Source organism: Mastomys coucha, unplaced genomic scaffold (genome assembly GCF_008632895.1).
Source record: "Mastomys coucha isolate ucsf_1 unplaced genomic scaffold, UCSF_Mcou_1 pScaffold23, whole genome shotgun sequence".
In the NCBI taxonomy this organism is placed as follows: Eukaryota; Metazoa; Chordata; class Mammalia; order Rodentia; family Muridae; genus Mastomys; species Mastomys coucha.
The window spans coordinates 38,455,578-38,482,210 of NW_022196906.1; the positions used below are offsets into that span (position 1 = coordinate 38,455,578).

At 52.7% G+C, this 26,633-nt stretch overlaps 2 protein-coding genes across 7 annotated transcripts in view; one reads left to right on the forward strand and one right to left on the reverse strand.

Annotated features, from left to right (window-relative positions):
- The window catches only part of Bcl9l (BCL9 like), a 29,710-nt gene extending 12,854 nt beyond the window's left edge, over positions 1-16,856 (forward strand). For 2 of the 4 annotated variants that reach the window (XM_031345410.1, XM_031345411.1), the window contains 8 exons: positions 3,574-3,675; positions 4,900-5,285; positions 5,935-6,054; positions 9,934-10,144; positions 10,328-10,412; positions 10,499-12,785; positions 13,091-13,372; positions 13,631-16,856. In XM_031345410.1, the coding sequence (XP_031201270.1) occupies positions 3,650-3,675; positions 4,900-5,285; positions 5,935-6,054; positions 9,934-10,144; positions 10,328-10,412; positions 10,499-12,785; positions 13,091-13,372; positions 13,631-14,718 (4,485 nt within the window). In that variant the 5' untranslated portion in view covers positions 3,574-3,649 and the 3' untranslated portion in view covers positions 14,719-16,856. The remainder of the gene's footprint in view (positions 1-3,573; positions 3,676-4,899; positions 5,286-5,934; positions 6,055-9,933; positions 10,145-10,327; positions 10,413-10,498; positions 12,786-13,090; positions 13,373-13,630) is intronic. The other 2 variants (XM_031345412.1, XM_031345413.1) reach the window with 1 other exon arrangement.
- Positions 16,728-26,633, reverse strand: part of Cxcr5 (C-X-C motif chemokine receptor 5) — a 42,488-nt gene continuing 32,582 nt past the window's right edge. For 2 of the 3 annotated variants that reach the window (XM_031345421.1, XM_031345420.1), the window contains one exon: positions 16,728-19,294. In XM_031345421.1, coding sequence (XP_031201281.1) covers positions 18,227-19,294 — 1,068 coding nt within the window. In that variant the 3' untranslated portion in view covers positions 16,728-18,226. Of the gene's footprint in view, positions 19,295-24,388; positions 24,461-26,633 lie in introns of those variants that run through there. The other variant, XM_031345422.1, reaches the window with a different exon arrangement.

A 26,633-nucleotide genomic window follows, 5' to 3' on the forward strand; every position in this document is an offset into this window, starting at 1 on the left:
TTTTTTTTTTTCCAGATGTCTCTGTTCACTGCATGTGAGGGACATGGTCCCCCAAGCATTTCTCACTGTCCTGGTTTCCTTGGTCTCAATGACATTGTGCATAGGTCCTCTGATGGACTATTTGCTTTACTGATGACATCATTGGCCCAGAAGTGAATGTATTTTGGTTGTTGTTGTCATCATAGTTGTTGTATGTGTGCATTTGTGTGTGTGTGTGTGTGTGTGTGTGTGAAAGAGATAGCATCTCACTACACAGCCTTAGGTGGCCTGGAATCTGGTATGTAGCCTGAGATAGCCTTCAAATCAGAAAGCCAGCTTTTTTTTTTTTTCCTTCATTTTCTTTTTTTTTTTTTTTCAAGACAGGGTTTCTCTGTATAGCTCTGGCTGTCCTGGAACTCACTCTGTAGACCAGGCTGGCCTTGAACTCAGAAATCCGCCTGCCTCTGCCTCCCAAGCGCTGGGATTAAAGGCGTGCGCCACCACTGCTAGGCAAAGCCACCTTGTTGGTGGGATTGAAGCTGTAAGCCACCTCAAGCATAAGTGTTTATTCTGTACAAAGAGTCTTCTTCTGGAACCCATTATGTGGCTTGTGCTGATCTTGAATCCACAGAAATCTTCCTGCCTCAGCTTCCTGAGTGCCGAGACTCTAGGGCTGAGCCACCATTCCCGGCTTCCCTGAGGTAGTTGTGAGACTAGTGGGCTGGCTGGAGACAGGCAGATTGCATGGGTATGTGGATGCTTGCCCAACCGGGGAACAATTGTGTTGAACAGGGCTGACACAAAACACCTGGAGGCTCTGGCCACAGAGCCTTCCTTGTCTCCTCCTACTGCACTTGTTCTCAGTAACCCTTAACCTGTGGCATGCCCTTATTTTACACAGTAGAGGCCAGTGACCCCTCCTTCAGGCTTTTTCAGAAGCTCATTAAGTATCCCAAAGCTGACCTGGGTCTTATCTCAGCCTCCCAAGTGCTGGGATCACAGACTAATGCCCACTGGGCCTGGGTCTGTCTTCTTTGTCTCAGCTACTTTGCTCCAGGCACATTCTCCTGGGTTTGCTTCTGGCCTTTCTTTCACTCAGGTGACTTGCACCTGCTCACTGTTTGTGAGCTTATGTCACCCTTCCCCAGTCTAAGAGTGTGGCATTCCCAGAGTCCAGCCTCCTCTGACATGCCAGATCTCCAGGGGCATCTCCAGGGTGCTAGAGAGGCTCCTTACTCATTCAGTGCTTAAGCATTTCCCTGCCAACCGTTGGTCTCTCAAAGCTGTACCACTCAGGTGTCATCTGGGACTGAGCATAGAGGAAGAGGGGTCGCTGGGAGCTGGGGCCAAGTCCTGAAGGGCAGACAGGGAGATGCTGGATGGGAAAGCCCTGACTCATCTGTGCTTACCTCAGCTGGCCTTGCAGCTGGGTGGGAGCAGGAGGCAGAGGCGGAGTCCTAGGGGGCACTTTTCAGATTCACTGGAACCACTCAAGAGGACCAGTTTCCTGACAGCCCCTCCCTGGATTATTATAGTTGTGCCCCCCCCCAGCTTTTTTGGGGGAAGATTTTGAGACAGAATCTTGCTAGGTAGTTTAGGCTGTTGTGGAACTCACAGGTTGGGCTTGAATTTGTGATATCCCGCCGTAGCCTTCCAAGGGCTAGGGTTACTGCAGTGAGTCACTATGCCAGGGTTAGGGCTCCAGTTTCTGAGACCCCATAGCAGACTGTACTAGATGGCCCATCCCCATCCCCCTGCAACAGGTGATAAGTTCTGGGGGCTCACATGTGAAAAGCCCACTGACTTGATTTAGACTGAGATGAACAGTCAAGTGTCCCAAGGTACCTGGAATGGGAGTCCTGGTCGACCATGCTGTCATGTGACCCAAGAGCACACAGCTTTTCCCAGACCTCAGTTCCTCCATGTGAAATTGGGGAGATAGCTTTGAGAATCAACCAGGGATGGAGGTGAGAACTTAAACAGTATGTCCTCCGTTGACCAGGGTGATTTCCCCAGGAGTCCTCGGTGACTTCTGCCTCTCTGTTCTTCCCTGGTTGTGGTGTGTGTGTGTGTGGGAGGGGGTGCTGCAAACTAGGTCCTGGACTTTAAAATCTTTTTCAGAGATAGAGTTGGAGTGGGGAATCCCAGTGTTCTACAGGGGTTAAGGTTAGACGCCCACAAAGTACCTGGTAGGGCCCCCCCTTACTTGGAGGTCCGAGCCCAGCTTCCAGCAGCTGAGCAGGGAGCAGGAGTGTGTACGGGTGTGTCTAGCTGGACCTGTCACGGGAAGAGGCTCTAGGGCTCAAGACTCCTCCCCTTCCCTCCCCCACCTTTTACCGGGATCTCTGCTGGGGGCGGGGAAAGGGGACAGAGAAGGGGGCGGTTGCGTGAGGTGTCTGTGTTTGTGTAAGTCAGCTTGTTGGTGTATCTATGGCCCTCTGTGTATTCTCTGTGACTGTCGGGCTCAACTTTCTATGGCTCCCTTGTGTCTGGGTCTCAGTCTTCACATCTGTTCAATGAGTCCGCCAGCTATCCCTCCGCTGGGTGGCCGGGATGTTTGTGTGACCTCGGCTGCCCGGCGGCTCCGGCTGGTTCGCGCTGCGCAGTCCCTCGGGCACACCTCCGTCGGCACGCCGTGAGCGTCTCTAGTTTTCCTGGGTTCCGTGCGTGTCTTTGTCTCCCTGTCCACGTGTGAGCTGTAAGTGTGCGTGTGAGTCAGAGTTCGGGTGCTTGTGGGGTCTCGTAAGTCCCATCTCTGTGCGCCCAGTCTGCCCGACCGGCTAGCGCCCAGTCAGTCAGTCCCTGGAGGACTTGTCCATGTGTCTGTCTGCGCGCCCTCCAGTGGACCCGGGAGATCCACGCTGCAGCCCTGTCCGCCCCCCTCCACCTCGCTCGCTGCCTCGCTGGCTCTCTTGCTCCTAGCTCGCTCTGTCTCCACACTCCGGCTTTGCCGAAGGGGGCGGGGTAGGGGGGGTGCAAGGGAGGGGGGAGGGGAGGCTCCTGCATTCTTGCGGTCGGGGAGGAATCTGAGCCAGCGTTACTGGTCTCCAAAAGAGCCCAGCTGCAGCCCCGGGGCCCCGCCAGGCCTCTCGCTGCCCGCCCGGGCCTGCCGGGATGGGCACGGGCTAGGCCTGGAGCTGGGGGCGGGGCAGGGCAGTGCGCCCACCCCGGCCCCTGGGAGGCTGCAGCGCCCGGGGACAGGGCGCAGTGCTGGGGCGGGGCGTGAGGGATTCCCGAATCCTGGGTGAGGGGCGTGTCTCGGAGCGGGAGTCCCCCCAGTGGGCCAGAGCAGACCTCGCAGCCGCCCCACGCATCACTTTTGCGACCAAGCCTATTAGTGAATCCTGACTCCACAGCCCTTGGAGGGGGGGTGCCTAGGGTCGGGGGCTTGCTGGATACTGCAAGCTCCCTGAGGACAAGGTGTGGAAGGGATGGGGACTGGACTGGTCTTTAGGATTGAGAAGTCCTCTCTTTCCAATCCCACCCTACCCTATCCAGTCCCTTAGTCCCGGGGCTTTGGGTTCTCCCCTTCCCTCCCCTTCACACAACCCCTCCCTAAGTCACAAGTTTTCTCTTTGGGGCTTGTTGCTGCAGTCCCTGCTCCAGTACCGAGTACCTGGCTGGGCCCTGGGCACGCACAGGGGCCGTAGCCCCACTGTGTGTGGGAGCCATGAGGATCCTGGCTAACAAGACAAGGTGTGTGGGTGTCACGGAGGGTGGGATATGTGTGTATGGAGAGTGGGGAAGGGAAGGGCCCATGGTGATGGGGCCAAGCTATAGAGCTGTGCTGGTTTGGAGAGGAGCCCCTCGGGCACCTGGCTTCCTGGCCACCAGTGGGTTGAAGGGAAGTAGAATGGTAAAGTCTGGCCCCAGGCAGGAGCTGGCAGCCAGCCTTAAGCGCCTGGGCCCAGGGGGCAGAGGAGACTGGCAGTTAGCTTTGCCTGCTTCTAGTCCCTTCTTCCCTCCTAGAACCGTTAGAGCAGACCCTCATCCTACCCTAGTGTTGGGGTTGTGATGGCGCCCTCCAGCCTCAGTCTAGTAGGGGGTAGTAGCTGGAGTGGGGGTGGTGCCTGCCTCCCTCCTCCCCGGGAGAAGCGGGCAGACAGGGCCAGGCGGCGGCAGCAGGACAGCAGGGCTGAAATAAATCTGAGCTGGTGTGGAATGAGGGGGGATAAATATCCTCTCCCGTGATGTGATCTTTCCAGCGGCTATTAATAGGTCTCCGGGGAGGGGGAGGCGGTGGGGGGAGCAGGCTGGAGCTTAAAGGGCCCGCAGCCTAGGCTGCAGGAATCCTTGGCTTCAAGCTGTACTCTTGTCTGCTTGACACATCGTGTGCCCCCCCCCCCCATCCCTGCCTGCTGACAGGGCCTACTGGCCCACCCTCTTCAGGCCTTCCCCCTTAGGCTTTGGGGAGTCTTAAGGACCTGTGGGTACCACTCTCCATTGTGCTTTCCCTAGTCCCTAGGGAATAGGGCTCAGGCTTGAGCAGTGACTCACAGGTCCTGTGGCCCTTCTCAGCTAGTTGTTAGGGCACAGCATAGTTGAGGTCTGGGGCCTTGGAAAGGCGTCTTAAACCCTAGAAGGTGCTAAGAATTCATCAAATGCTAGGGAGAAAGGGCCGCTAGGGAAGCTGGTGGATACTGGGGCTGAAGGTAGATAGATAGGTTCTGCCAAGTCAAAGCCCTAGGTTTCCATTTGATTTGAGCCTAGAAGATAAGGAACACTGCTCCATCTCACTCCCCTAGGTGGACAGAACTCTGCTTTTATCTGAGGAGTCACACAGAGGTAGGGAATAGCAGGTGGGCTCAAGATAGCACCTAGCCACCCCCTGCATTGTTAGGTGAGGTGAGAGAGCTAAAGTCCAGGCATGCCTAACTCCTTGCAGGATTAATCTTTCCTGTTTCTCCTCCTTTTCCCCAGGTTACCCCACCCCAGGAGGAGAGAGGCTCCAGGGAGTCCGCCGCTGTCCCCTCGAGGCCACTGCCCCCCTGCCCCAGCCAAGCCAATGCACCCAGAAAATAAATTGACCAATCATGGCAAGACAGGGAATGGAGGGGCCCAATCCCAGCACCAGAATGTGAACCAAGGACCTACCTGCAACCTGGGCTCCAAGGGCGTGGGGGCGGGGAGCCATGGGGCCAAGGCCAACCAGATCTCACCTAGCAACTCAAGTCTGAAGAACCCCCAGGCAGGAGTGTCTCCCTTCAGCTCACTCAAGGGCAAGGTGAAGCGTGAGCGGAGTGTGTCTGTGGACTCTGGAGAGCAGCGGGAGGCTGGAACTCCATCCCTGGATTCAGAGGCCAAAGGTACTGTAGTCTCTCACCTCTAGACTTTAATTAACATCATCTATAGTCCAAGACCCAAACTGGTCAGAGACCCTCCCCTACTTGGTTCTCATCCTGTGTTGCCATCGTCCAACATGTATTGTTTGTAGTAACTTTCTCTTACCTGTACCCATCAGTCAACCAGTTCATTCCAGAGTGGGGCTGGCTAGGGTGCCACTCAGAGAAGGGCCCGACAGCAGAGTGATAGAACTTCTGTGGCCCCCACATTGACGAGGGAGGTATCCTGGTGAAGATCAATCCCCTACCCCCATCATCCCTGAAGCCTCCTGATGTCCTGGCTGGAGGGAGCCTTTTGGGAACAGGCACTGGGGCCTGGAAGAGTCACAGTGGCTCCTCCCTGCCCCCCCCCCCCCAGCCCTAATTAGAACCAGTTGTGGTTGGGATTATGCTGTACTGGGTGAGGGGGGGAGGGGAGACAGGCAGCCAGGGTTGGAGAAAGAAATCAGAAACAAATGGTGGTGTGGTGGGACCAAGGACTGGCAAAGTGCCCACCGTGGTCTGGGCAGTGCCCTTTAGGGTGGGGCACGCTGGAGAATGGTCTGGGAGGGCCTCTGCTTGTGGAAGGACTAGGCCACATTGCCACACTTTCTTACTCTTCCTGCCTGGGCAGAGGTGGCACCCAGGAGTAAACGGAGGTGTGTGCTGGAGCGGAAGCAGCCATACAGTGGGGACGAATGGTGCTCCGGACCAGACAGCGAGGAGGATGACAAGCCCATTGGGGCTGCCCACAGTGAGTGTTCATTGATTCCATGCCTTACAGTGCCCTTCCCCTGGTGTGTGTATGTGTCCTAAGGGAGCCTCCTTACCTAGGGCCTTAGGGGATTGTTGAAGAAATGGCAAGGAGCAGGAGCCTAGGCCTCCTCTTCAGTCCTACTTTTGACTTTTCCCTTATCTATAGTGTGTGTGCTGCTCACGGTCTCACCCACCCTCCCTCCTTCTTTCCCTCTTCCTCTCCCTCCCTCTCACTAAGGTCTCTCAGGTACTCCCTTTTCTGGACAACGCACCTACATGTTTAACAGATTTCATGGCCTATGCTGCCACCTACCGGTCAGTAGAGGATGGACAGGGAACGTCCAGCTTCTCTGGGACTGTTAGCTTGGCTTTGCAAAGCCTTGCTAAGCCTAGGTGTGAACTGACACTTAATCATGTCCCTGGTTCCTTTCTCCAGTGATGCTCAGAAAATGATCATGATGCATTTCTAGGATGAGATGTGGGTGTCAGTTCATGGCTGTTTCTCTCATTCTGATCCATCCTTCTGGGCCTGAGACCTGAGGTATCCATGGTGCTTTCAACTTAAGCACTTAAGAAATGAGCCAGAGAAGGTTAAATTGTGAGCTGTTGTTGTCGTTGGAGACAATATCTCACTGTGTAGCTCTGACTAGTCTGGAACTCACTCTGTAGACCAGGCTAGCCTGGAATTCGGAGAGATCCATCTGCCTCTGCTTCCCGGTGATGGGGTTAAAGATTTCTGCTATTGTGTCTGGTTAAATTGTGTGCTGCTTACAGGCAGGAATTAAGGAAAGGAGAAAGAAAAATACACTTGCTACTGAGTTTAGTCCTCACAGCTGCCTATGAAGAATGTGTTATGATGACTGTCACAGCAGAGGAAACAGTCAGCAAGTAGGGGATGAGTGGACCCTACTGAGGAGTGTCCTATAAGAAGTCTCCACACTGGGCAGTGGTGGCGCATGCCTTTAATCCCAGCACTTGGGAGGCAGAGACAGGTGGATTTCTGAGTTCAAGGCCAGACTGGTCTACAGAGTGAGTTCCAAGACAGCCAAGGCTACACAGAGAAACACTGTCTCGAAGACAAAAAACAAAAAAAAAAAAAAGACGTCTCCACAACTGGCTGAGACTGCCAAGGCCACATGTGACTAACTAGTGCTGTATGAGCTATGTTCAGTCTCTGTATGGATGCGTAAGTGGTAGAATCTTTCACTGCTTCCTGGGACAGGAAGCTTCCTGTCTCCCCTAATTTGTTTCTGTAACATTAGCCTGTATCATTGTAGAAACTTTGAAAGATACAGAGCAATAAGAATTCGCTAAGATCCCATGACCAACCTCTTTTAGATGAAGTGCCGTTCAGTGGAGACCAGGTTTCATGTAGTACAGACTAGCCTCAAGCTTGCTATACAGATGACACTGGCCTTGAACTTCTGATCCTCTGGCCTATACCTCCCAAGTGCTGGGATTATAGTCTTGTGACACCATGCCATTCAGCAGTATTCAACCATGCAATTGAATTCTTCACACAGCAAGGCAGACTGATGTAGCTGTCAATGGGACAGGCTCAGAGACCAGGCGCCTTTACTCATATCCCAGGGACTATAAACTTGAGAAAGGAGTTCTGACTTTTCCTTTATAGAAGTGATCTTTATCATATAGAATAGGCACAAGGAGAAAGTGAGTCCAAGCGTGTGACATACTTTGGACAGCGTTACCCTGAATTGCTGTTATGGTACTAGAAAGCTCCTTTTTGTGATAAACTCTGCCCCTCTCCCTAGCTTGGAGGAGTCTGTTGTGTGTTCTGATTTATACTAGGCCTCTGCTGTCTTCCACCTTGGCCAAGTTCTTGTGATTTCTGGAAGTGCTGGCACTTGCTGTTTGTAGTGCGGAGGCTTTGACTTGGTTTTCTTGGTGTGAGCATGGATACCTGTGTCACCTAAACCCACTGAGGACCAGTCGTGGGTCTTACCTACATGAGAATGGAATGTCAGGCTTGTGACCGTGGAGCGAAATTTGTCTCACTGCTGAGGAATATTCTGGGAATGTTCCGAGTATGTCAGCCTGTGATATTGTGAAATATATATTTGATTGTCTCTTGTTTCCTGGCCTACTTCTCTAAAACCCTGGGAATCTCCAAAGGGACCAGTGGTTTTTTTGTTGTTCTGTTTTGTTTAATGCTGTATTGACTGGTATGTCTGGCAGCCCTGAGGTAGAGTCTAGATGGAGCCTGGTGACTGGGAAGTTCAAAGCAGTATAGAGGTTTGGGGCTTTCAACCCCACACTCCAACCTGTCAAAGGAGTGGGGCTAAAAGTCAAATTGATCACCTGAAGCCAATGGTTTAAGTCAGTATGACTAATGATTAATCTGTAAAAAATCCAAAAAAAAGAGAGCTGGGTAGGGCTCTCAGTTGGGAAAACCTTGCCTTGCAAGATTTCAGATTCCCAGAACCCACACAGGAAGCTAGATACAGTGGTGCCTACCTGTAGTAAGCCCAATGATGGGGACATTCAGAGTAGAGCTCATTGGCCAGCCAGTGTGGCGTGCATGATAAAGTCTGAGAGCCAACACCCAGTGTTCCCATATGTGCCCTGGGCCCTTAAACTGTGTGTGTGCGCCGCATACCTGCCCTTCCTCTACAGAAGGACTGTTTCATCCTCAGAGAGGGCACAGAGGCAAATGCCCTTTCTCACATGCCTTGCAAACTGTGTTCATCTCACCTGTATGCATCTGTGTGTATGTGTGTTGTTGATGGGGGCACCTCCATATGATCCTTGGTGATCAGAGGTGACTGAAGTCTTGTGTTGATCATTTTGTGAAAGCCTTTCTGACTCTTGTTGAAACCAATGCTTTGCTTTGTGGCATTGTAACTGTGTGTATGTGTGCGTGTATTCATATGTGTGGTGTTGTATGTATGTGCATGTGTCTGTGTGAGTGTACATTACACAGGTGCAGTGGTCAGAAAACATTTGTGGTGTCAGTTGTTCCTCTACTGTGTGGTTCATGAGCCCTAGGAAATTGTCAGGGTTGACAGCGGGTACCTTTACCTGCTGAGCCGTCTCAGGCTCCTTTAGTGTCCATGTGATAAAGAGGAGCGAGGTATTTCTTCCAGCTGTTCTAGCATCTAGGAGAATCTGGAAAACCCCAATTTACAGGCAGAGCAGCCTGGAACTTGCCATTGGCAGTGGGGAGTGGGACAGTTTTGTGGGCCTGAGTTTCTCAACTTGTGGTAAAGACATGCCAGAATTCAACTAAATTAAGAGGCTACCCTGCCAGGCTCACTGATGCAGGGCTTGCTGACTAGTTGTTGATGGGGACCCTTACATATGATTCTTGGTGATCAGAGGTGACCAAAGTCTCATTTTGTGAAAGCCTTTCCAACTCTTGTTGAAACAGACGCTTTGCTCTGTAGCATAGTAACCATGCTTTTCTAAAAGACTTGTCCTTGGGCAGAGCACATGGGAGCTGAGTAGTGTGCCCATTTTGTAGGTGAAGAAACTGAGGCTTAGACAAATGCTATGTTTTATAAAATCGTGGTGAATTGTGGGGTAGGATGCAAATCTGTCTGTGGTTTGAATCGTCAATTATTACTACGTCTTCCCTGCCTTCCCCTTGGCTCTGTCATTAGACAGTATATTCACTCACACACACACACACACACACACACAGAGACAGAGACAGAGACACACAGACTGGCCATCTTGGGCAAAGGTTAGTATAGGTCAAGTGAACTGGAAAGTCAGGCTGGTAAACACAGAGACTGTGGGGACAAATGACCCTCTGGGCATGGCTTGAGGCAGTGAGCATCCAGGGCAGGAACACCAGCTGATTCTCCTTCCCAGGCCTGGGCTGCTCACCTGCTCTCCTTTCTCTCTCCCCTTGCAGATTGTAATGTAGCAGACCCAGCCATGGTGGCCCCACAGTTGGGTCCTGGCCAAACTGCCCAACTGCCCCTCAGCGACAGCAGTGCACCAGGCCCCCAACATGGCCCCCAGCCAGGCCTCCGGCCAGACGTCCCTGGGGGTGGGGGTGGGGGCGTCCCAGGAAAGCCTCCATCACAGTTCGTCTATGTCTTCACCACCCATCTGGCCAACACGTAAGTCTTTGGGAGAGATGAGGAGCGGGGTGGGGGGGTGGGGTGGGGGGTGGGGGGTGGAAGGTTGCCTACTCACGCCCAGCCTGAGCACATGGTGGGGGCCGGCGCAAGGTCGTTGGGTGAGGGCGAGGTTGCCTTTGCTTTGCCCATCTCTGAGCTACCTGTGACTTCTCCCCTATGCAGGGCAGCAGAGGCAGTGCTGCAGGGCCGGGCAGAGTCCATCCTCGCCTACCACCAGCAGAATGTGCCCCGGGCCAAGCTGGATCAGGTGAGTGTGGTGGCCTGCCTGGCTCTAAGATACTTTGGGATGATGTCCCGTCATTCGTCTTATTCTTTACCTTTGTCCTCCTGCAGGCCCCTAAAGTGCCACCCACCCCAGAACCACTACCCCTGAATACGCCATCAGCAGGTACACCACAGTCCCAGCCACCTCCGTTGCCACCGCCACCCTCGGCCCCAGGCAGTGCCCCTCCTGCTCTGCCCCCGGAGGGGCCTCCTGAAGACACGGGTCAGGACCTGGCTCCCAGCTCAGTGGGAGCTGCCAGCACAGGTGGTGGGACTGGGGGTACCCACCCTAACACCCCAACGGCTGCCACTGCTAACAACCCTCTGCCTTCTGGAGGAGACCCTGGCAGTGCCCCTGGCTCCGCCCTATTGGGGGAGGCCACGCCCACAGGAAATGGGCAGAGGAACCTGGTGGGCTCTGAGGGCCTGTCCAAAGAACAGCTGGAGCACCGTGAGCGCTCCCTCCAGACACTGCGAGACATTGAGAGGCTGCTTCTCCGCAGTGGGGAGACTGAGCCCTTCCTCAAGGGGCCCCCTGGAGGAGCTGGTGAGGGAGGCCCACCAGCACAAGCGCCCTCTGCTGCTCAGCAGCCTCCCTCCGCCCCTCCTGGGGGGATGAAGAAGTATGAGGAGCCTCTGCAGTCGATGATTTCACAGACACAGAGCCTAGGAGGCCCTCCACTGGAGCATGAAGTGCCGGGGCACCCTCAGGGTGGAGACATGGGGCAACAAATGAACATGATGATGCAGAGGCTGGGCCAGGACAGTCTGACGCCTGAGCAGGTGGCCTGGCGCAAACTGCAGGAAGAGTACTACGAGGAGAAGCGGAGGAAAGAGGAGCAGATTGGATTGCATGGAGGTCGCCCTCTGCAGGACATGGTGGGAATGGGGGGCATGATGGGGAGGGGGCCTCCACCTCCTTACCACAGCAAACCTGGGGATCAGTGGCCACCTGGAATGGGTGCACAACTCCGAGGACCTATGGATGTCCAAGATCCCATGCAGCTCCGACCTGGACCTCCCTTTCCTGGCCCCCGTTTCCCAGGCAACCAGATGCAAAGGGTGCCTGGATTTGGAGGTATGCAGAATATGCCAATGGACGTACCCATGAATGCCATGCAGAGACCTGTAAGGCCAGGCATGGCCTGGAATGAAGACCTGCCCCCTATTGGGGGACCCAGCAATTTTGCTCAGAATGCCGTGCCCTATCCAGGTGGGCAGGGTGAGGCAGAGAGATTCATGACCCCTCGTGTCCGGGAGGAGCTGCTGAGGCACCAGTTGCTGGAGAAGCGGTCAATGGGCATGCAGCGTCCCCTGGGCATGGCAGGTAGTGGCATGGGACAGAGCATGGAAATGGAACGGATGATACAGGCACATCGACAGATGGACCCTGCTATGTTCCCGGGACAGATGACTGGAGGAGATGGTCTGGCCGGCACTCCCATGGGCATAGAGTTCGGTGGAGGCCGGGGCCTCCTGAGCCCTCCAATGGGACAGTCTGGGCTGAGGGAGGTAGACCCGCCTATGGGGCCAGGCAATCTCAACATGAACATGAATGTGAACATGAACATGAACATGAACCTGAATGTGCAGATGACGCCACAGCAGCAGATGCTGATGTCACAGAAGATGCGAGGCCCTGGAGACATGATGGGTCCTCAGGGCCTCAGTCCTGAAGAGATGGCTCGGGTTCGGGCCCAGAACAGCAGTGGCATGATGGGGGGTCCGCAGAAGATGATCATGCCTTCGCAGTTTCCCAACCAGGGCCAGCAGGGATTCTCTGGGGGCCAGGGACCCTACCAAGCCATGCCCCAGGACATGGGCAACACTCCAGACATGTTCAGCCCTGATCAGAGTTCAGTGCCCATGGGCACTGTGGGCACTGCCCGGCTCAGCCATATGCCTCTGCCCCCTGCCTCCAATCCTCCTGGGTCTGTGCACTCAGCCCCCAACAGGGGGCTAGGCAGGCGGCCTTCAGATCTCACCATCAGTATTAATCAGATGGGCTCACCAGGCATGGGACATCTGAAGTCACCCACCCTTAGCCAGGTGCACTCCCCACTGGTCACCTCACCCTCTGCCAACCTCAAGTCACCCCAGACTCCCTCACAGATGGTACCCTTGCCTTCTGCCAACCCACCAGGACCTCTCAAGTCACCCCAGGTCCTCAGCTCTTCCCTTAGTGTGCGTTCACCCACTGGCTCACCCAGCAGGCTCAAGTCTCCCTCCATGGCGGTGCCTTCTCCGGGCTGGGTTGCTTCTCCCAAGACAGCCATGCCTAGTCCTGGGGTCTCCCAGAATAAGCAGCCACCTCTCAACATAAACTCTTCCTCTACCCTGGGCAACATGGAACAGGGTGAGTGATCTAGGTGGCCTTGGTTGGGAACCTTGGCAGCGGGTGGGTTCCAGCAGGGGTGTGGTGGCAGCTGTGCCAGAGCCTCTTAAACAGAGCTCCAGGTACATCTAGGCATCTTGAAGGGTGCCACCTGGAACCTGGACTTTTCCCCACTGTAGAAACTGCTTGGAAATGCATGGGCCTTAGGGACCACAGGGAGCCTGTGATCAGTGGGATGTGGGTGTGTCTGAGGTAAGATGGAGATTTGGGGGTTAGTTAACCTTGCCAGTGACCCCTGCTCTCTTTCTGTCTCTCCACTTCTGTAGGTGCTCTCCCACCTAGCGGCCCCCGGAACAGCTCCTCAGCTCCTCCCGCCAACCCTTCCAGTGGCCTCATGAATCCCAGCCTACCATTCACATCCTCCCCAGACCCCACACCTTCCCAGAACCCTCTGTCACTGATGATGTCTCAGATGTCCAAGTATGCCATGCCCAGCTCTACCCCGCTATACCACAACGCCATCAAGACCATCGCCACCTCAGACGACGAGCTGCTGCCTGACCGGCCCCTGCTACCCCCACCCCCACCACCACAGAGCTCTGGGCCAGGTGCGAGGAGGCAAAGCTCTCTCTGGGAGTGGCCACAGCGGGTTTGCTTAGGAATTGCCCCTGTGGACATGCTGGCTTCTGCATGCTTCCACAGTCTCTGGTCATGGGGGTGGCGTGAGCTCTGAGACCCTGTTTCAAGCACTACCATTGCTTAGTGAAACCTAGCCCAGAGCTCTTTAGTGGGCTGGGGAAGGACTGGGAGGCACCTCCCCAAATTGGGTGGGCATAGCCTCTAATGCCCCATTCTTTCCTTGACAGGGATCAGCAATAACCAGCCCAACCAGATGCACATGAACCCTGCTGCTGCCCAGAGCCCCATGGGCATGAACTTACCAGGCCAGCAGCCCCTGTCCCATGAGCCTCCCCCTACTATGTTGCCCTCCCCCACCCCTCTCGGGTCCAACATTCCACTGCACCCCAATGCACAGGGGACTGGGGGCCCTTCTCAAAACTCGATGATGATGGCCCCAGGAGGCCCAGACTCCCTAAACACCCCTTGTGGCCCTGTGCCCAGCTCCTCCCAGATGATGTCCTTTCCTCCTCGACTGCAGCAACCCCATGGTGCCATGGCCCCCACTGGGGCTGGGGGGCCTGGCCTGCAGCAGCACTACCCATCAGGCATGGCCCTGCCCCCCGAGGACCTGCCCACCCAGCCACCTGGTCCCATACCCCCGCAGCAGCACCTAATGGGCAAAGGCATGGCCAGCCGCATGGGCGACACATACCCACCCGGGGTGCTCCCTGGGGTGGCATCGGTACTGAATGACCCAGAGCTGAGTGAGGTGATCCGGCCCACCCCTACCGGCATTCCTGAGTTCGACTTATCCAGGATCATCCCCTCTGAGAAACCGAGCAGCACCCTCCAGTACTTCCCCAAGAGCGAGAGCCAGCCCCCCAAGGCCCAGCCCCCGAATCTGCATCTCATGAACCTGCAGAACATGATGGCGGAACAGACTCCGTCTCGACCCCCCAACCTCCCAGGCCAACAGGGGGTCCAGCGGGGGCTCAGCATGTCCATGTGCCACCCTGGACAGATGTCCTTGCTGGGCAGGACAGGTGTGCCCCCACAACAGGGCATGGTGCCCCATGGCCTGCACCAGGGGGTCATGTCCCCTCCACAAGGCCTCATGACCCAGCAGAATTTTATGCTGATGAAGCAGCGGGGTGTGGGGGGCGAGGTCTACACCCAGCCTCCTCACATGCTTTCCCCACAGGGCTCCCTCATGGGCCCCCCACCCCAGCAGAACCTCATGGTGTCCCACCCTCTGCGTCAGCGCAGTGTGTCTCTGGACAGCCAGATGGGCTACCTCCCAACGCCGGGCAGCATGGCCAATCTACCCTTCTAGCAGGCCCCTCGGGCTGGGGCTGGGGATACTGAAAATATGTTAACTTTAAAAAGTTTTGTTTTTTCTCCAGTGTTGGGGTGGATGGCCTGGGTCCAGGGGTAGGGTGGAGGGGTGGGAAGGGGCTTGTGTGGGGAGTGGCGTGTGTAGAAACCTGATGTGCTGGCGGCTTAGGGGGAAGGGGCAGGTGTTGGGTGAGGAGTTGGAATTGGAGTTTGTACCATTTCTGCCACCGGGACTGCTCCTCCCCTGCCCTCTCTTCCTATGGAGCTTCTGTCTCCCTTTGTCTTTGCACTTCCTCGCTTTCAGCTATGATTTGGGGGGTCCTTAGGGAGAGAGGAGGGTCTTCCATCCTCTGACCCGTTGTGGACTGTCACCTTGCGGGCGCTTCAGGTCCATTTCTCTCTTCCCGGTCTCTCTGCTTTTACCCTGTTTTCCTTCTGCCTCATTTCCTCTCCCTATTGACGTGGCTGACCTCCTCTCCCACGCCCCCTGCAGGCAGCTGGCCAGGTGGGCAGGTGCCAGCGGAGCTGTAAATAGAGCTGGGCTTTTGTGCCGGTTTGTGCGTGTGCCGTATTTCTGTGTTTTGATAGAAGTCACACACAAGAAAAAAAAGATTGAGAAAAAAAAACCCTCCCCCCTCTTTCAAATGATCACACCCTCCATTCCCTAGGACCCAGAGACATACAGTCTTATGCACCCTCCATATGCCCCACTTATAAGATGAGGTCAGATCATCTAGACTTCCATTGGGTGAGCCCTGGAGGACTGAGAATCTCCCCCTTCCCTCTACGATGGCCGCCTGTCTGCTGCTGAGTGATTTTCGGAGAGCAGGTGTGCACATGTGCATGTGTTTACCCACACCAGTGACATAGGGCCCCCAGCCTGGGTGCCTCTGCTGCTACATCTTAGCCAGAACTTGAAGCCCTTTGTCCCCATTCTAGGATAAAAGAGAGAAGGAAGGGGCAGTGTGTGGCCCCTTAGAATGGAGCTATGGAGGGGTTAGGATGCTGGGACCCCGGCTGTAGTAGCCTTGGGCCAGGTAACCCCTCAGGGCATGGACTCTTCTAGAAACCACCACTTGTTTCTCACCAAAGAAGGAAGGAACAGAGTTGGCCCTCCAGCCTCCACCTCTAGGGCGGAGTGAGGGAAGGCAGTGTGGGGGAGAACATCTTGCTGCTGCCTCCCCTGCCTGCCTACTCTCTGGCAAGGTCCTTCTGTCCAGGGCTCAGGGCCATGTACCAGATCTGTCTATGCCCACCAGGCACAGCCACTGCCTCCCCAATGACTTCCCAGGAGAGCCCCTCACCCGCCGCCACTGGTCAGACCGAAGCCATACAGGAATGGGTGTTTTGTCTCCTTTGGCCCCAGGAGTAAACTACTTCTGCTTTTCTCACGTCCTTTCCTGCCTTGTAAGGTGGCGGGCAGCTCCCTGGCTAAGGCCTTTCCTGTCCTGCCTCGAGGGCCAAGGGCCATTCTAGACAGGATGTCTTTTACCAGGGCCCTGTCCCCAGCCTTTCTGACCTGCAGGGCCTGGTTTTGCCTTGGCAGCTGTAATACAAAGGGAATTTGTGCCCACTTCTCCCAGTCTGGTGCTGTCCACCATCAGCCAGGTCAGGCACCAGGGCCCCTCCAGAGCTGGCTGCAGGTCCCTGGCTTCCCCCTGCCACGCTCCCCCCTCCCCCGACCATAGCCAAGGTCTTTTGTGTTGAGAGGTGGGTGGAAACCTGTCCTTCCGGCCAGACACTGCCCTCCCTGCTTCCATCTGGGCCTTGTGCCCACATCCCCACCCTGCCCAAACTGTCTAGCCTGCCCTGCTCCAAGGAGAGGGCTCAGGCCACAAAGGGCCCAATGCCCCCTTCTGGTGCCCTCGTCTCCCACCTCTACCACTAGCTTCCCAAGGTGATCTCCACAGGCCAGCCTTCTCCCCTCCATCCATGGCCATACCCCAGCCATTTTGTACCATTATATAAATATATATATAAAATATAAATATATAAATACAATATGTGAAGACATCTTCCTGGTTTTTATTTTGAAACACTTTTTAGGCTTGTTCCGGGGGTCTCTGTGCTGCCTGTACTGTATTGACCTGTTTTATAGGTGCCTTTTTATTAAAAAGACAAAATTCAAAAATGCCATCTCTTGCATTTTTATTTCTGTCTGTTTTGCTGGCTTGTTTTATTTGTTTGTCTGGTTTGTTTTATTTCTGTGTCTTCCCAGCTGGCTGTTGGATGCTGGGAGCGGAAAAGGGGGCCCCCAGGTGTCTCCACTGTTTTGCAATGAGGATACAGTCTCTGAAGCTATAGCATTGGTTGCCCCAGGAAGCTTGTATGGTTGGCTTGAGTGGTGCCAGGCAACTCTGCTCCCCCTACTCAGGTCAGTAGCTAGGAGGAAGCAGAGCTCAGAATTGCCCACTAGCTTCCCCTAAGTAGGCACGGAGCAGCTTCCTCTGGTTCCACCTGAGTGGTACCCTCCCAGGGGCAAGTTACTGCCTTCCTGTGGCTTGGGGACTTGCTTGCCCAGGTTGGCTTCTCACATTGCCTCTACCTAATGAAGACAGGGACCTCTGTCTTCATTCTCTTAGCTAGCTAGGTGCCCCCTCTCCTGAGGCTAGGGCCACTTTGCTATGTCATTTTCCCCAGGCAAGTTGGCTTCCTTCCCCATCAGTGCCCAGAATCCACTAGGGCATTTCCCTGCCAGTCTGAAAGCTTTAGTCCATGGGTGGAGAAGACAGCTGGGTTTGATTTTTACTTGTTCTTCTTTGGAGCCTGGAAAAGGTGTCTTGCCATTTTTCCACTGGGCCTCTTTCCTGCTGGCTTGCTCTTTACTCTTCTTAGGATACTGGCCAGCTTCCAGGACCTTCTGGAACTTGCCCTCAGTCTGCAATCCAAGATCCAGTAACATGGGGCTGACCCAATGCCGGTTTGGTTGGAGCCAGACAGCTACCTAAAGCAGATCCATTTCAGCTTTCTGCTTGGTTAAGAGAAAGGCACGGTTGAAAGTCTGGCATGAAGTCTGTATTTAGGAGACAGGCACATTAAGGCCATAGTCTGCCGCCAGCTGGCTATTCCTTAGTGGCATAGGATTGGTGGGTAGCTGGGGCAGCCAGCCTTTAAGATGATGGGATACATTCTGGGAGGAGAGTCTGGGCTCATAATCAGGAGGAAGAAGAGGCTGTGGGCCACAGGCAGAGGTGCTTTTCCCTATGGCTAGGAAGAAATAAAGCTGAGTCTTAGCTTTAGCTCGTTAGGAGGGAGGTGTGTGGAGTTCTCCGTGTGATACAGGTGATCGTGATATGGCTGGCTTTGCCTCTGGGCTGCTTTCTTCTCCTGTGGCTCTAGTCTAGCCCCAAGGGCTGGCAGAAGAGCTTTAGGAACATTCTAGAGAGAGTTCGTCTAGATGTCCCGTCTGGGGACACTGGCCTCAGCTCATGTTAGATGGGTTTCCACCACCACTTTATCCTCCCAAGGAAAACAGAAACAGAGGTGGGCGCTGAGACTTCCGGGATCTAGAAGGTGGTGAGTGAAGTAGCGTTCTCCGACTCAGAGAGACTACTCTTTCGCCAGCTGGGAAGAAGTTGGCAAAGGGAGGCCGGGCCAGCACAACCCAGCTTGGTCAGAAGCCGAGACAGGTCACTGCGGAACTTTACGCCAGCAAAGGTGTAGAGCATGGGATTGAGACAGCAGTGGGCCAGGCCCAGGAATTCACATAAGGTGATGGCCACGGAGAGATAGCCACTCAGTTCGCAGCTGCTATTCACAGCCTTCAGCCTCTCCAGTGTATCTAGGAAGATGACAATGTGGTAGGGCGACCAGCAGAGAAAGAAAATGCTTGTCACTAAAATGGCTACCCTGACTGCCTTCTGCCGCTGTGGGCGCCGCTGGGCCTGCAACAGCCTGTGTACCACACCGATGTAACACCAGCCCATCACGAGCATCGGTAGTAGGAAGCCCCCGATGTGGTAGAGGAAACGGGAGGTGAACCAGGCTCTAGTTTCAGCTTCGTTTTCCTGGGAGAAGCTGCACTGTGGTAAGGAGTCATTGTTCTGAGGTTGGCCAACTTTGGCAAAGAGGAGTTCTGGCAAGGCGAACAGGAAGCCGGCCAGCCAAATGGCTGTGCAGGTGATGTGGATGGAGAGGAGTCGGCGGCGGCGGTAGGCGTGGACAGCATGGACGATGGCCAGGTACCGGTCTACAGCTATGCAGGCCAGCAGCAGGCTGCTGCAGTAGAAATTGATCTTGTGCAGAGCGATCACAGTTTTGCAGAGGAAGGTCCCTAGGACCCAACCCACAGAGCCCTCGGCCACTGCGAAAGGCAGGATGAAGACTAAGAGAAGGTCCGCTACTGCGAGGTGGAACAGGAAGGTCTCAGTTGAGCTCCGAGTGTGCCGGTGCCTCTCTAGGATTACCAGCACCAGGATGTTTCCCATCATACCCAGGAGGAAGATGAGGCTGTAGGCCACAGGCATGAATACCGCCTTAAAGGAAGTCAGTAGGGGTCCCTCTTCTGTAGAGCAGAAGTTACTCTCTTGTAGAGGGATCTCCGTGCTGTTACTGTAGATGGCCAGTTCCCTGTACTTCAAAGACAAAAAGAAAGAAAAATGAGAACGATAGCCATATCTTTTTTTTTTCTCTGAAAGGAAGCTATCTGTGAGGTTTCCTGTGCTTTCAGGCTAACCAGTTGCGCACCCCTCCCCCCTTCCCCAGCCAGGGTTTCTCTGGAGCCCTGGCTGTCCTGGAACTCACTCTGTAGACCAGGCTGGCCTCGAACTCAGAAATCCACCTGCCTCTGCCAACCAAGTGGGCTAACTGCTTTTTGTCTGCACTATTCCCTTTCCTCTTGGCCTGTCCTTAAACAAAGCACACCATCTTTCCCCTCCTTTCTTCCTTCTACGTATTTATTTTAGACAGGATCTTCCTCTATAGCCCTAGCTAGCCTAGAATTTACAATGTAGACCAGGTTGACCTCAGATTTGCGTGGTCTCTGCTTGCTGGGTGCTGGGATTAAAGAAACGTGCCCCCATGCCATTTCTTAAATTTAATTTTTTATTCTGATTTTTGGTAGTGCTGTGTTCCACCACTGAGCCACACCCCTGGTCTGAAACCTCAGGGCTTTTTTTTTTTTTTTTTTTTTTTTTTTTTTTTTTTTTTTTTTTTTTATTTTGTTTTTGTTTGTTTGTATGTATGTAAGCGGGACCAGTAGTCACTCACAAAGTGGTAGGGCGTTCTTAGAGGTGGAAGGCTGCAGGCTTAGGGATTGCAGTTAGTACTGACATTTGGGAATGGGACCCGATTGGAACAAGAAGTCAATATTCCAATTCTGTAAGGATAGTGAGTAGTAAATCTAAGATTCCGCTGGGGCTGGGGAATGGTTGGGTGCTGATGTGGCTTGCTTACTTCCTCTTAACTTCTCCCCTTCTTCCTGTCTTGACTGTTGCTGAAACGGAGGAAATGGCCTCCTATTTGGTTTAATCCACACAAGCTTGAGGTATGTAATCTTACTCTTATTTTACAAGCGTGTCTTGCTCAAAGAGGAGGTTTGCTTAAAGGCACATTTGCCTGTCTTTAGAGTCAGTAAATACCTCTACACTGAGAGACCCTACCCGAAATTCCCTCCAAAGGCTGCTGGGAAAGGGGCAGAGCCTAAGTTTCCAGCTACTTCTCAAGCAGAGAGTAAACTCCCAAAGCACAGGAACCCCTGTGGCCAAGGCAAATATGAGTCACACACAGGGAGACCAGGCACAGGGAAGGGAGGAAGCATGTTCTGAGTGGAAAAGAAGGGGGTGTGCCTGTTATTTCTCCGGAAGTTCCTACCTCCGCATCCTCCTCCCCATCTGTCGATGCCCTCCATCACCCCAGCTCTCAGGTTGTTTGCCTGCTAACCACAGAGGAAGACAGTGTGCCTGTTTTCATACCTTTCACTCACAGCTGCCCTGCACCTGCATTTCCTCAGCTCCTAACTCTGTTCTTCCTGTCCTGCCCTGCCCTGACCTGGTCAATCTCCTCCCTGGGCAATACAAAACCAATTATACCCTCCCTGGGCAATACAAAACCATTATACCCAACTGACTATGGGTTCAAAAGATAGTGATAAAAATGATGGGCCCCAGGGAAGTAAGAGACCATGGGGTGTGCTGTCCTCTAGGCTCTGGCAATCTCTGTGCTGACCCCCTTTGAGGAGAGTGAGGGTCTCCTACCAGCAGAGGTTGGTTCACTGGTTTACCTTAAATCTTTCCTGCCACTGGGCACTCTGGCTGTAGGGGACACATTCACTTCCCCTGATGGGTAAACTGATTCCCCATCTTGATTTTTTGGTCCCTAGAGCAGGTGGCTCTTTTAGAGGGGATGGGGACACATGATAATGTCAGCACTATCTACCACCTCTCCAGTGTCCCTGCTTCTGTCGTCACCTCATCCTGTCTCTCTATGGGTCCTTTTCTTTACTTTTCTTTCATTTAAAAAAAGTTAGACCTAGCTGGGCAGTGGTGGCACATGCCTTTAATCCTAACACTTAGGAGGCAGAGGCAGGCGGATTTCTGAGTTTGAGGCCAGCCTGGTCTACAGAGTAAGTTCCAGGACAGCCAGGGCTACACAGAGAAACCCTGTCTCAAAAAATAAATAAATAAATAAACTTTAAAACTTTTTACTTTATGTGTATGAGTGTTTTGTCTGCATGTGTGTACGTGTGCATGTGATAGCCTAGTGCCCATGGAGGTCAGAAGAAGGCACTGGCTCCCTTGGAACTGAAGTTACAGATGGTGTAAGTCACCATGTGGGTGCTAGGAATTGAGCCCCAGTCCTTTGCAAGAGTATCAAGTGCTCTTAACCACAGAGCCTTCACTCCAGCCTTCTGGGTCCTTTATTTACTATCTTTTCTTTTCTTTTCCACTTCCTACTCAGTGGACAGGGGGAGTTTCCCCATACTCAGATCCCAGCCCCACACTTCTCAGAAGTCTGAGGGGCGAGGATGACTTAAGCCCATGATTTGAGTTCCGTTGTTAATATAGCCAGATTCTGTCTTAACAAACAAACCAAATCTACACCTACACAAGTCGAATAACTACACCTGCTCAGATAGATGGTCCTATAGATCCAGTGTCCTGCTTAGAGTCCTTTAATGGTTCCCCATCACCTGTAAAAAATAGGTGTCTTTTGTCTTGTTTTTCTGATATCATATACAATAGTAAAAACATTTATAAAAAGCCATTTTTGGATGATAATGTCCACTAGCAGAAAAGTGGGTCAAGTTTCATACAGCAGAATTCAACACATACTTGGAAGGAAATAAAGTTTATGGTGTGTCTGTCCTCTCAGAGAAAGACGTTTAACTCACACAGCTTAATTTCAGAATCAACAATAGGGTATTCATACAGCATAAAGGCCCAGGGTGGTAGGCAAGAGTTGTTATGAAATATAATGAGGGGGTACCTGGTGGGCCCATGCCAAGGTATCCCCTGAGAAATCATGCCATGCAACAGATCTGCTATGAAGTGGGTTTAGTGGTGGGTGAGAGGGGAGCGAGGGCCTGGAGGAGGGATAGAGGCAGGCAGATGGGAGCAGAGCCGGGAGGGCAGAGGAGGACAAAAAGGAGGAGAGAGAGAGAGGTCAGCCAGGAACAGGAGGGAAGAGAGAGAGCCAGCTGGGGTGGCAAGCATTCCTTTTATATTCTGCCTCTACCTCAGTGGCAGGCAATGGCAACAGATGATGATATAATCCATTGCTAGGTGCCTAGGACAAGCCAAGTTGAGCTAACAGGAGTCCCTAGGTTAGGGCTCCTAGCTCTTCTTCTTGCCTTTAAACTAGGGTTCTTCACTTTCAATTCTATGGTAAAAACAAACAAACAAGCAAACATAGGAATTGGCTAGGCATGGTGGCTCAGGTTGTTATCCTAACACTGGAGAGAAGGGCCAGTCCATCAAGGGATCAAAGACAGTTTCATCTACATGAGTTCCGGGATGGCCTGTGCTGCTTGGCTCTCTGTAACAAAAAGACAAAAATGGCTGTACATTTTTATGGTAGAGCCCTTGCCTGGCATGTACAAAAACAGAGCCTGTGTGTGAGAGAATGGCCCTACTACTCGTTTGAAAACAACAGGTCTGTTGGATAGGGTCTCAGTGCCTTTACATTTTCTCTAAAGTAGGCCTGGAGGTGTATCTCAGCAGGTAGATGCTTGCCTAGCATACACAGGGCCCAGAGTTTGAGTCTCAGCCCTGCAAAAATAAAAATAAATAAATTTCTCCCAAATGCACACTCCTTTGATGTGTCAGGCCTTGCCTATGACTTTATTACACTGGACATGCTATGCCTCAGGTATGCATGCCACAGCCACCTGTCCCCAGCAACCCTGGCAGCTTCCTGTCACCTTCGCTCAAGCTCTTCCTCTTTTCAAGTCCACCTCTCTAAACTCCTGCCTTCCCTCAAGGCCTCCAAGTTGACTCCATCTTCCCATATTCTACTTGGCGCCTGCCTTCTGTTTGGAATTCCAAGCCATTCGGGGCTCAGCAGGGATTCACACCTTTGCATCTGTCTGTAAATCCTGCTGCCTCTGGGCTCTAACTTGGGTTCTCTATCCCTTTAGGGAGTTGTTTCCAGTAAGCATTGAGTAGAGCTCTTTGACTCTGACTCTGCAGTAGGAGGTGGAGGGGAAGCTGTGGGGTGAGCAGAGGCATCAGGCAGATGGTGGAGACCTGATGACTCACCTTGGTAACAGCTGAACCCGTCCAGGGGAGCATGTGAGTCTAGCCAGCCTGTCTGGCCTGGGGGCCGTTCATGATAACGGCTCAAGTTTTTAATCCTACAAAGACTCTAGACTGATGAGCTTCTTTTCCACTTAAAGTTCAATCAGTGTGATATTCCCACAGGGACAAGTAAGGGGGTGAGGGTCTGTCTCTTCCTCCATGCCCACAGGTATTGTTTTGGCAAAGTCCTCAAAGGAGGGGAAGATGGGAGGAAGCTAGTCTGGTACATATCAACAGAAGGTGTCAAACAAACATTTTTGGAGCTTGACAGTGTTAAAGCCACTTCCCATACACAGGATCTTGGGTACTCCTCTCCATCAAACCATAGAGAAAGCCGGGCAGTGGTGGCTCACACCTTTAATCCCAGCACTTGGGAGGCAGAGGCAGGCAGATTTCTGATTTCAAGGCCAGCCTGGTCTACAGAGTGAGTTCTGGGATAGCCAGGGCTATACAGAGAAACCCTGTCTCAAAAACAACAGCAGCAACAACAACAACAACATAGAGAGAAACCTTAGGTAAGGTTGGCTCTCGCCTGGTGGAAAGATGCTGTCAAAGGGAGCTGGCTTAGCTAATGCACTGGGAAGAGTGCATTGTCAGTGATGGGATGAAGGGCCCACTCATCCTTGGCTATAAAAGACAGCAGAAACCCTCATGTGTACCCCCACTGTGATGGGCAACACACATAGATACATGCCCAGATGGGACTACACTGCCAGGTTGTACAGACAGGCACTCAAACAGAGCACAGACAGATTACAAGCAAGCTATAGGCATGCATGCCCCATAGGAACGTATGCTGCCTGGAATCACGCCAGACATAAGCTAGGAATGTGTTTAGAAAACACTGTGAGCTCTGGGGCAGGAGAATGGGAAGCTGGTCCTGCTGTTGGAGGTAGGGTGGGGAGAAGAGGTAAGAGATGCAAAGTGTCCTACCTATGATGGGATCCACACAGGCTCCTCTCCCTCTACACAAGACTCAGGTCTCTCCCTGGACAAGCAAAACCTCTAAACCCCATGTGCTTTTTCTTCTTCTAAGTAACAAAGCTGCTTTGTTGCCTCGAGCTGTCTAGCAGGCAGCCTGCTAGGCTTTGCTGACTGGATTTCTCCGGGAGCAGGCTAGGGAACACTCCTCAAGGACGTAGTCTGGATTTTCTCCTAGCACTCAAGCTGCTTTGGATGGGGGTGTGACTGGAGAACACTAACAATGCAGAGTCCTCCATAAGCAGAGACCGGGAGCCCAAATTCATCAGGTAAAATTATTGCAGGGGGCAAGTTAGACAGAGCTGGGTTGGGGTGTAGCCGAAAGTCTCTAAGCTGGGAAGCTAAGTCAGAAAAATCATTTGAGCCCATGAGTTTGAAACCAGCCTGGTTAGCCTATTTAGACCCCGACTCAAACACCACACACATACACAGACAGACAGACAGACAGACAGACTGACACACAGACATAATCTTGGGCCTTCAGGCTGTCATTGTCTTTTTATAGATGAGGTGAACCCTTCAGCGGGTCTGTCAGCTCTGTCGAAAGGCTTAGAAAATCCTGCCCTGGGAAGGCATTTCCAGGTACTATGAATGTAGGAAATAGGAAAAAGAAGCCTGAAATCTATGGGAACTGTCTTCAAGGGCTGCAAGAGCCTTTGGTTAGGAGGAGACAGCTGGACTCTGATGTGAGGCTCAGATACAGACCAGGAGAAATGGGTAGAAGCTACCAAGTGGCTCCAATCAATGGAGGGACAGCTTTGTTTCTTTGTTTCTTTCTTTCTTTCTTCCTCCCTTCCTTTCTTTCTTTCCTTTTAAAAGATTTATTTATTTATTATATACTGTAGCTGTCTTCAGACACACCAGAAAAGGGCGTCAGATCTCATTATAGATGGTTGTGAGACACCATGTGGTTGCTGGGATTCGAACTCAGGACCTCTGGAAGAGCAGTCAGTGCTCTTAACCACTGAGCCTTCTCTCCACTCCCGAGGGACAACTTTCTAACAGGCACAACTAACTGTCCAGCAGTGGGACATCTTTGAGCTCAAGTGCAAGGGAAGAGTGCCTGCTTCCAGAAAGTTGACCCCGCCTCTCGATTCTGCTGTTCACTGATGTCCTGGTTGTCTGTCATGCCCTGTGTGGACAGATTTGAGCTGCTTCCCAGCATGGTCTTGGTTTCCCTCCCACAGCAGTCTTTGCTTCTCTAGCCTGAAGGCCCACCCTAATCCCCAGCCCTGAGGAGCCTACAGGGCTTCCTGCCCAGTGCATGTTCTCTCAGGCTCCTTGTGCTCTTTCACTGAGCACACACTGATTGTGGGAGTGTGTTGTTTGTGTGTGTGTGTGTGTGTGTGTGTGTGTGTGTGTGTGTGTAGGCCAGAGGTACATATCAGGTGTCTTCTCCCATTATTCTCCACCTTATCTTTTGAGACAGGTCATTGAACCTTAAGCTCACTGATTACTTGCTGACCGGTGAGTGCCAATACCCACCTCCTTCCCTTTAAAAGAACTTCTTTATTTTATTTTCACTTTATGTGTATTGGTATTTTGCCTGCATGTATGTTTGTGCCACATGCATGAGCCTGCACATACCAGAGGAGAGTGTTGGATCTCATGGAACTGGAGTTATATAAGGTTGTACCGTGTAGGTGCTAGGAAGCCCTCTGGAAGAACATCCAGTGCTCCTAACTGCTGAGCCATTCCTCCAGCCCTCCAGGGATCTTCTTGTATGTGAACTTGAATCTTCACACTTTCATAGCAGAAAAACATAACTATTTATTTATTTTTGTTTTGTGTGTTTTTTAAAATAGATGTAGATTTTTAAAAAAAAAATTTTTTTGGCCAGGCGGTGGTGGCGCACGCCTTTAATCCCAGCACTTGGGAGGCAGAGGCAGGCAGATTTCTGAGTTCGAGGCCAACCTGGTCTACAGAGTGAGTTCCAGGACAGCCAGGTCTACACAGAGAAACCCTGTCTCGAAAAACCAAAATAATAATAATAATAATAATTTTGTCTTATGTATATGAGTACACTGTCACTGTCTTCAGACGCACCAGAAGAGGGCATCAGATCCCATTATAGATGGTTGTGAGCCACCATGTGGTAGCTGGGAATTGAACCCAGGACCACTGGAAGTGCAGCCAATGCTCTTAACCACTGAGTCATCTCTTCAGGCTTTATTTTGTGTTTTCTTTTCTTTTTTTT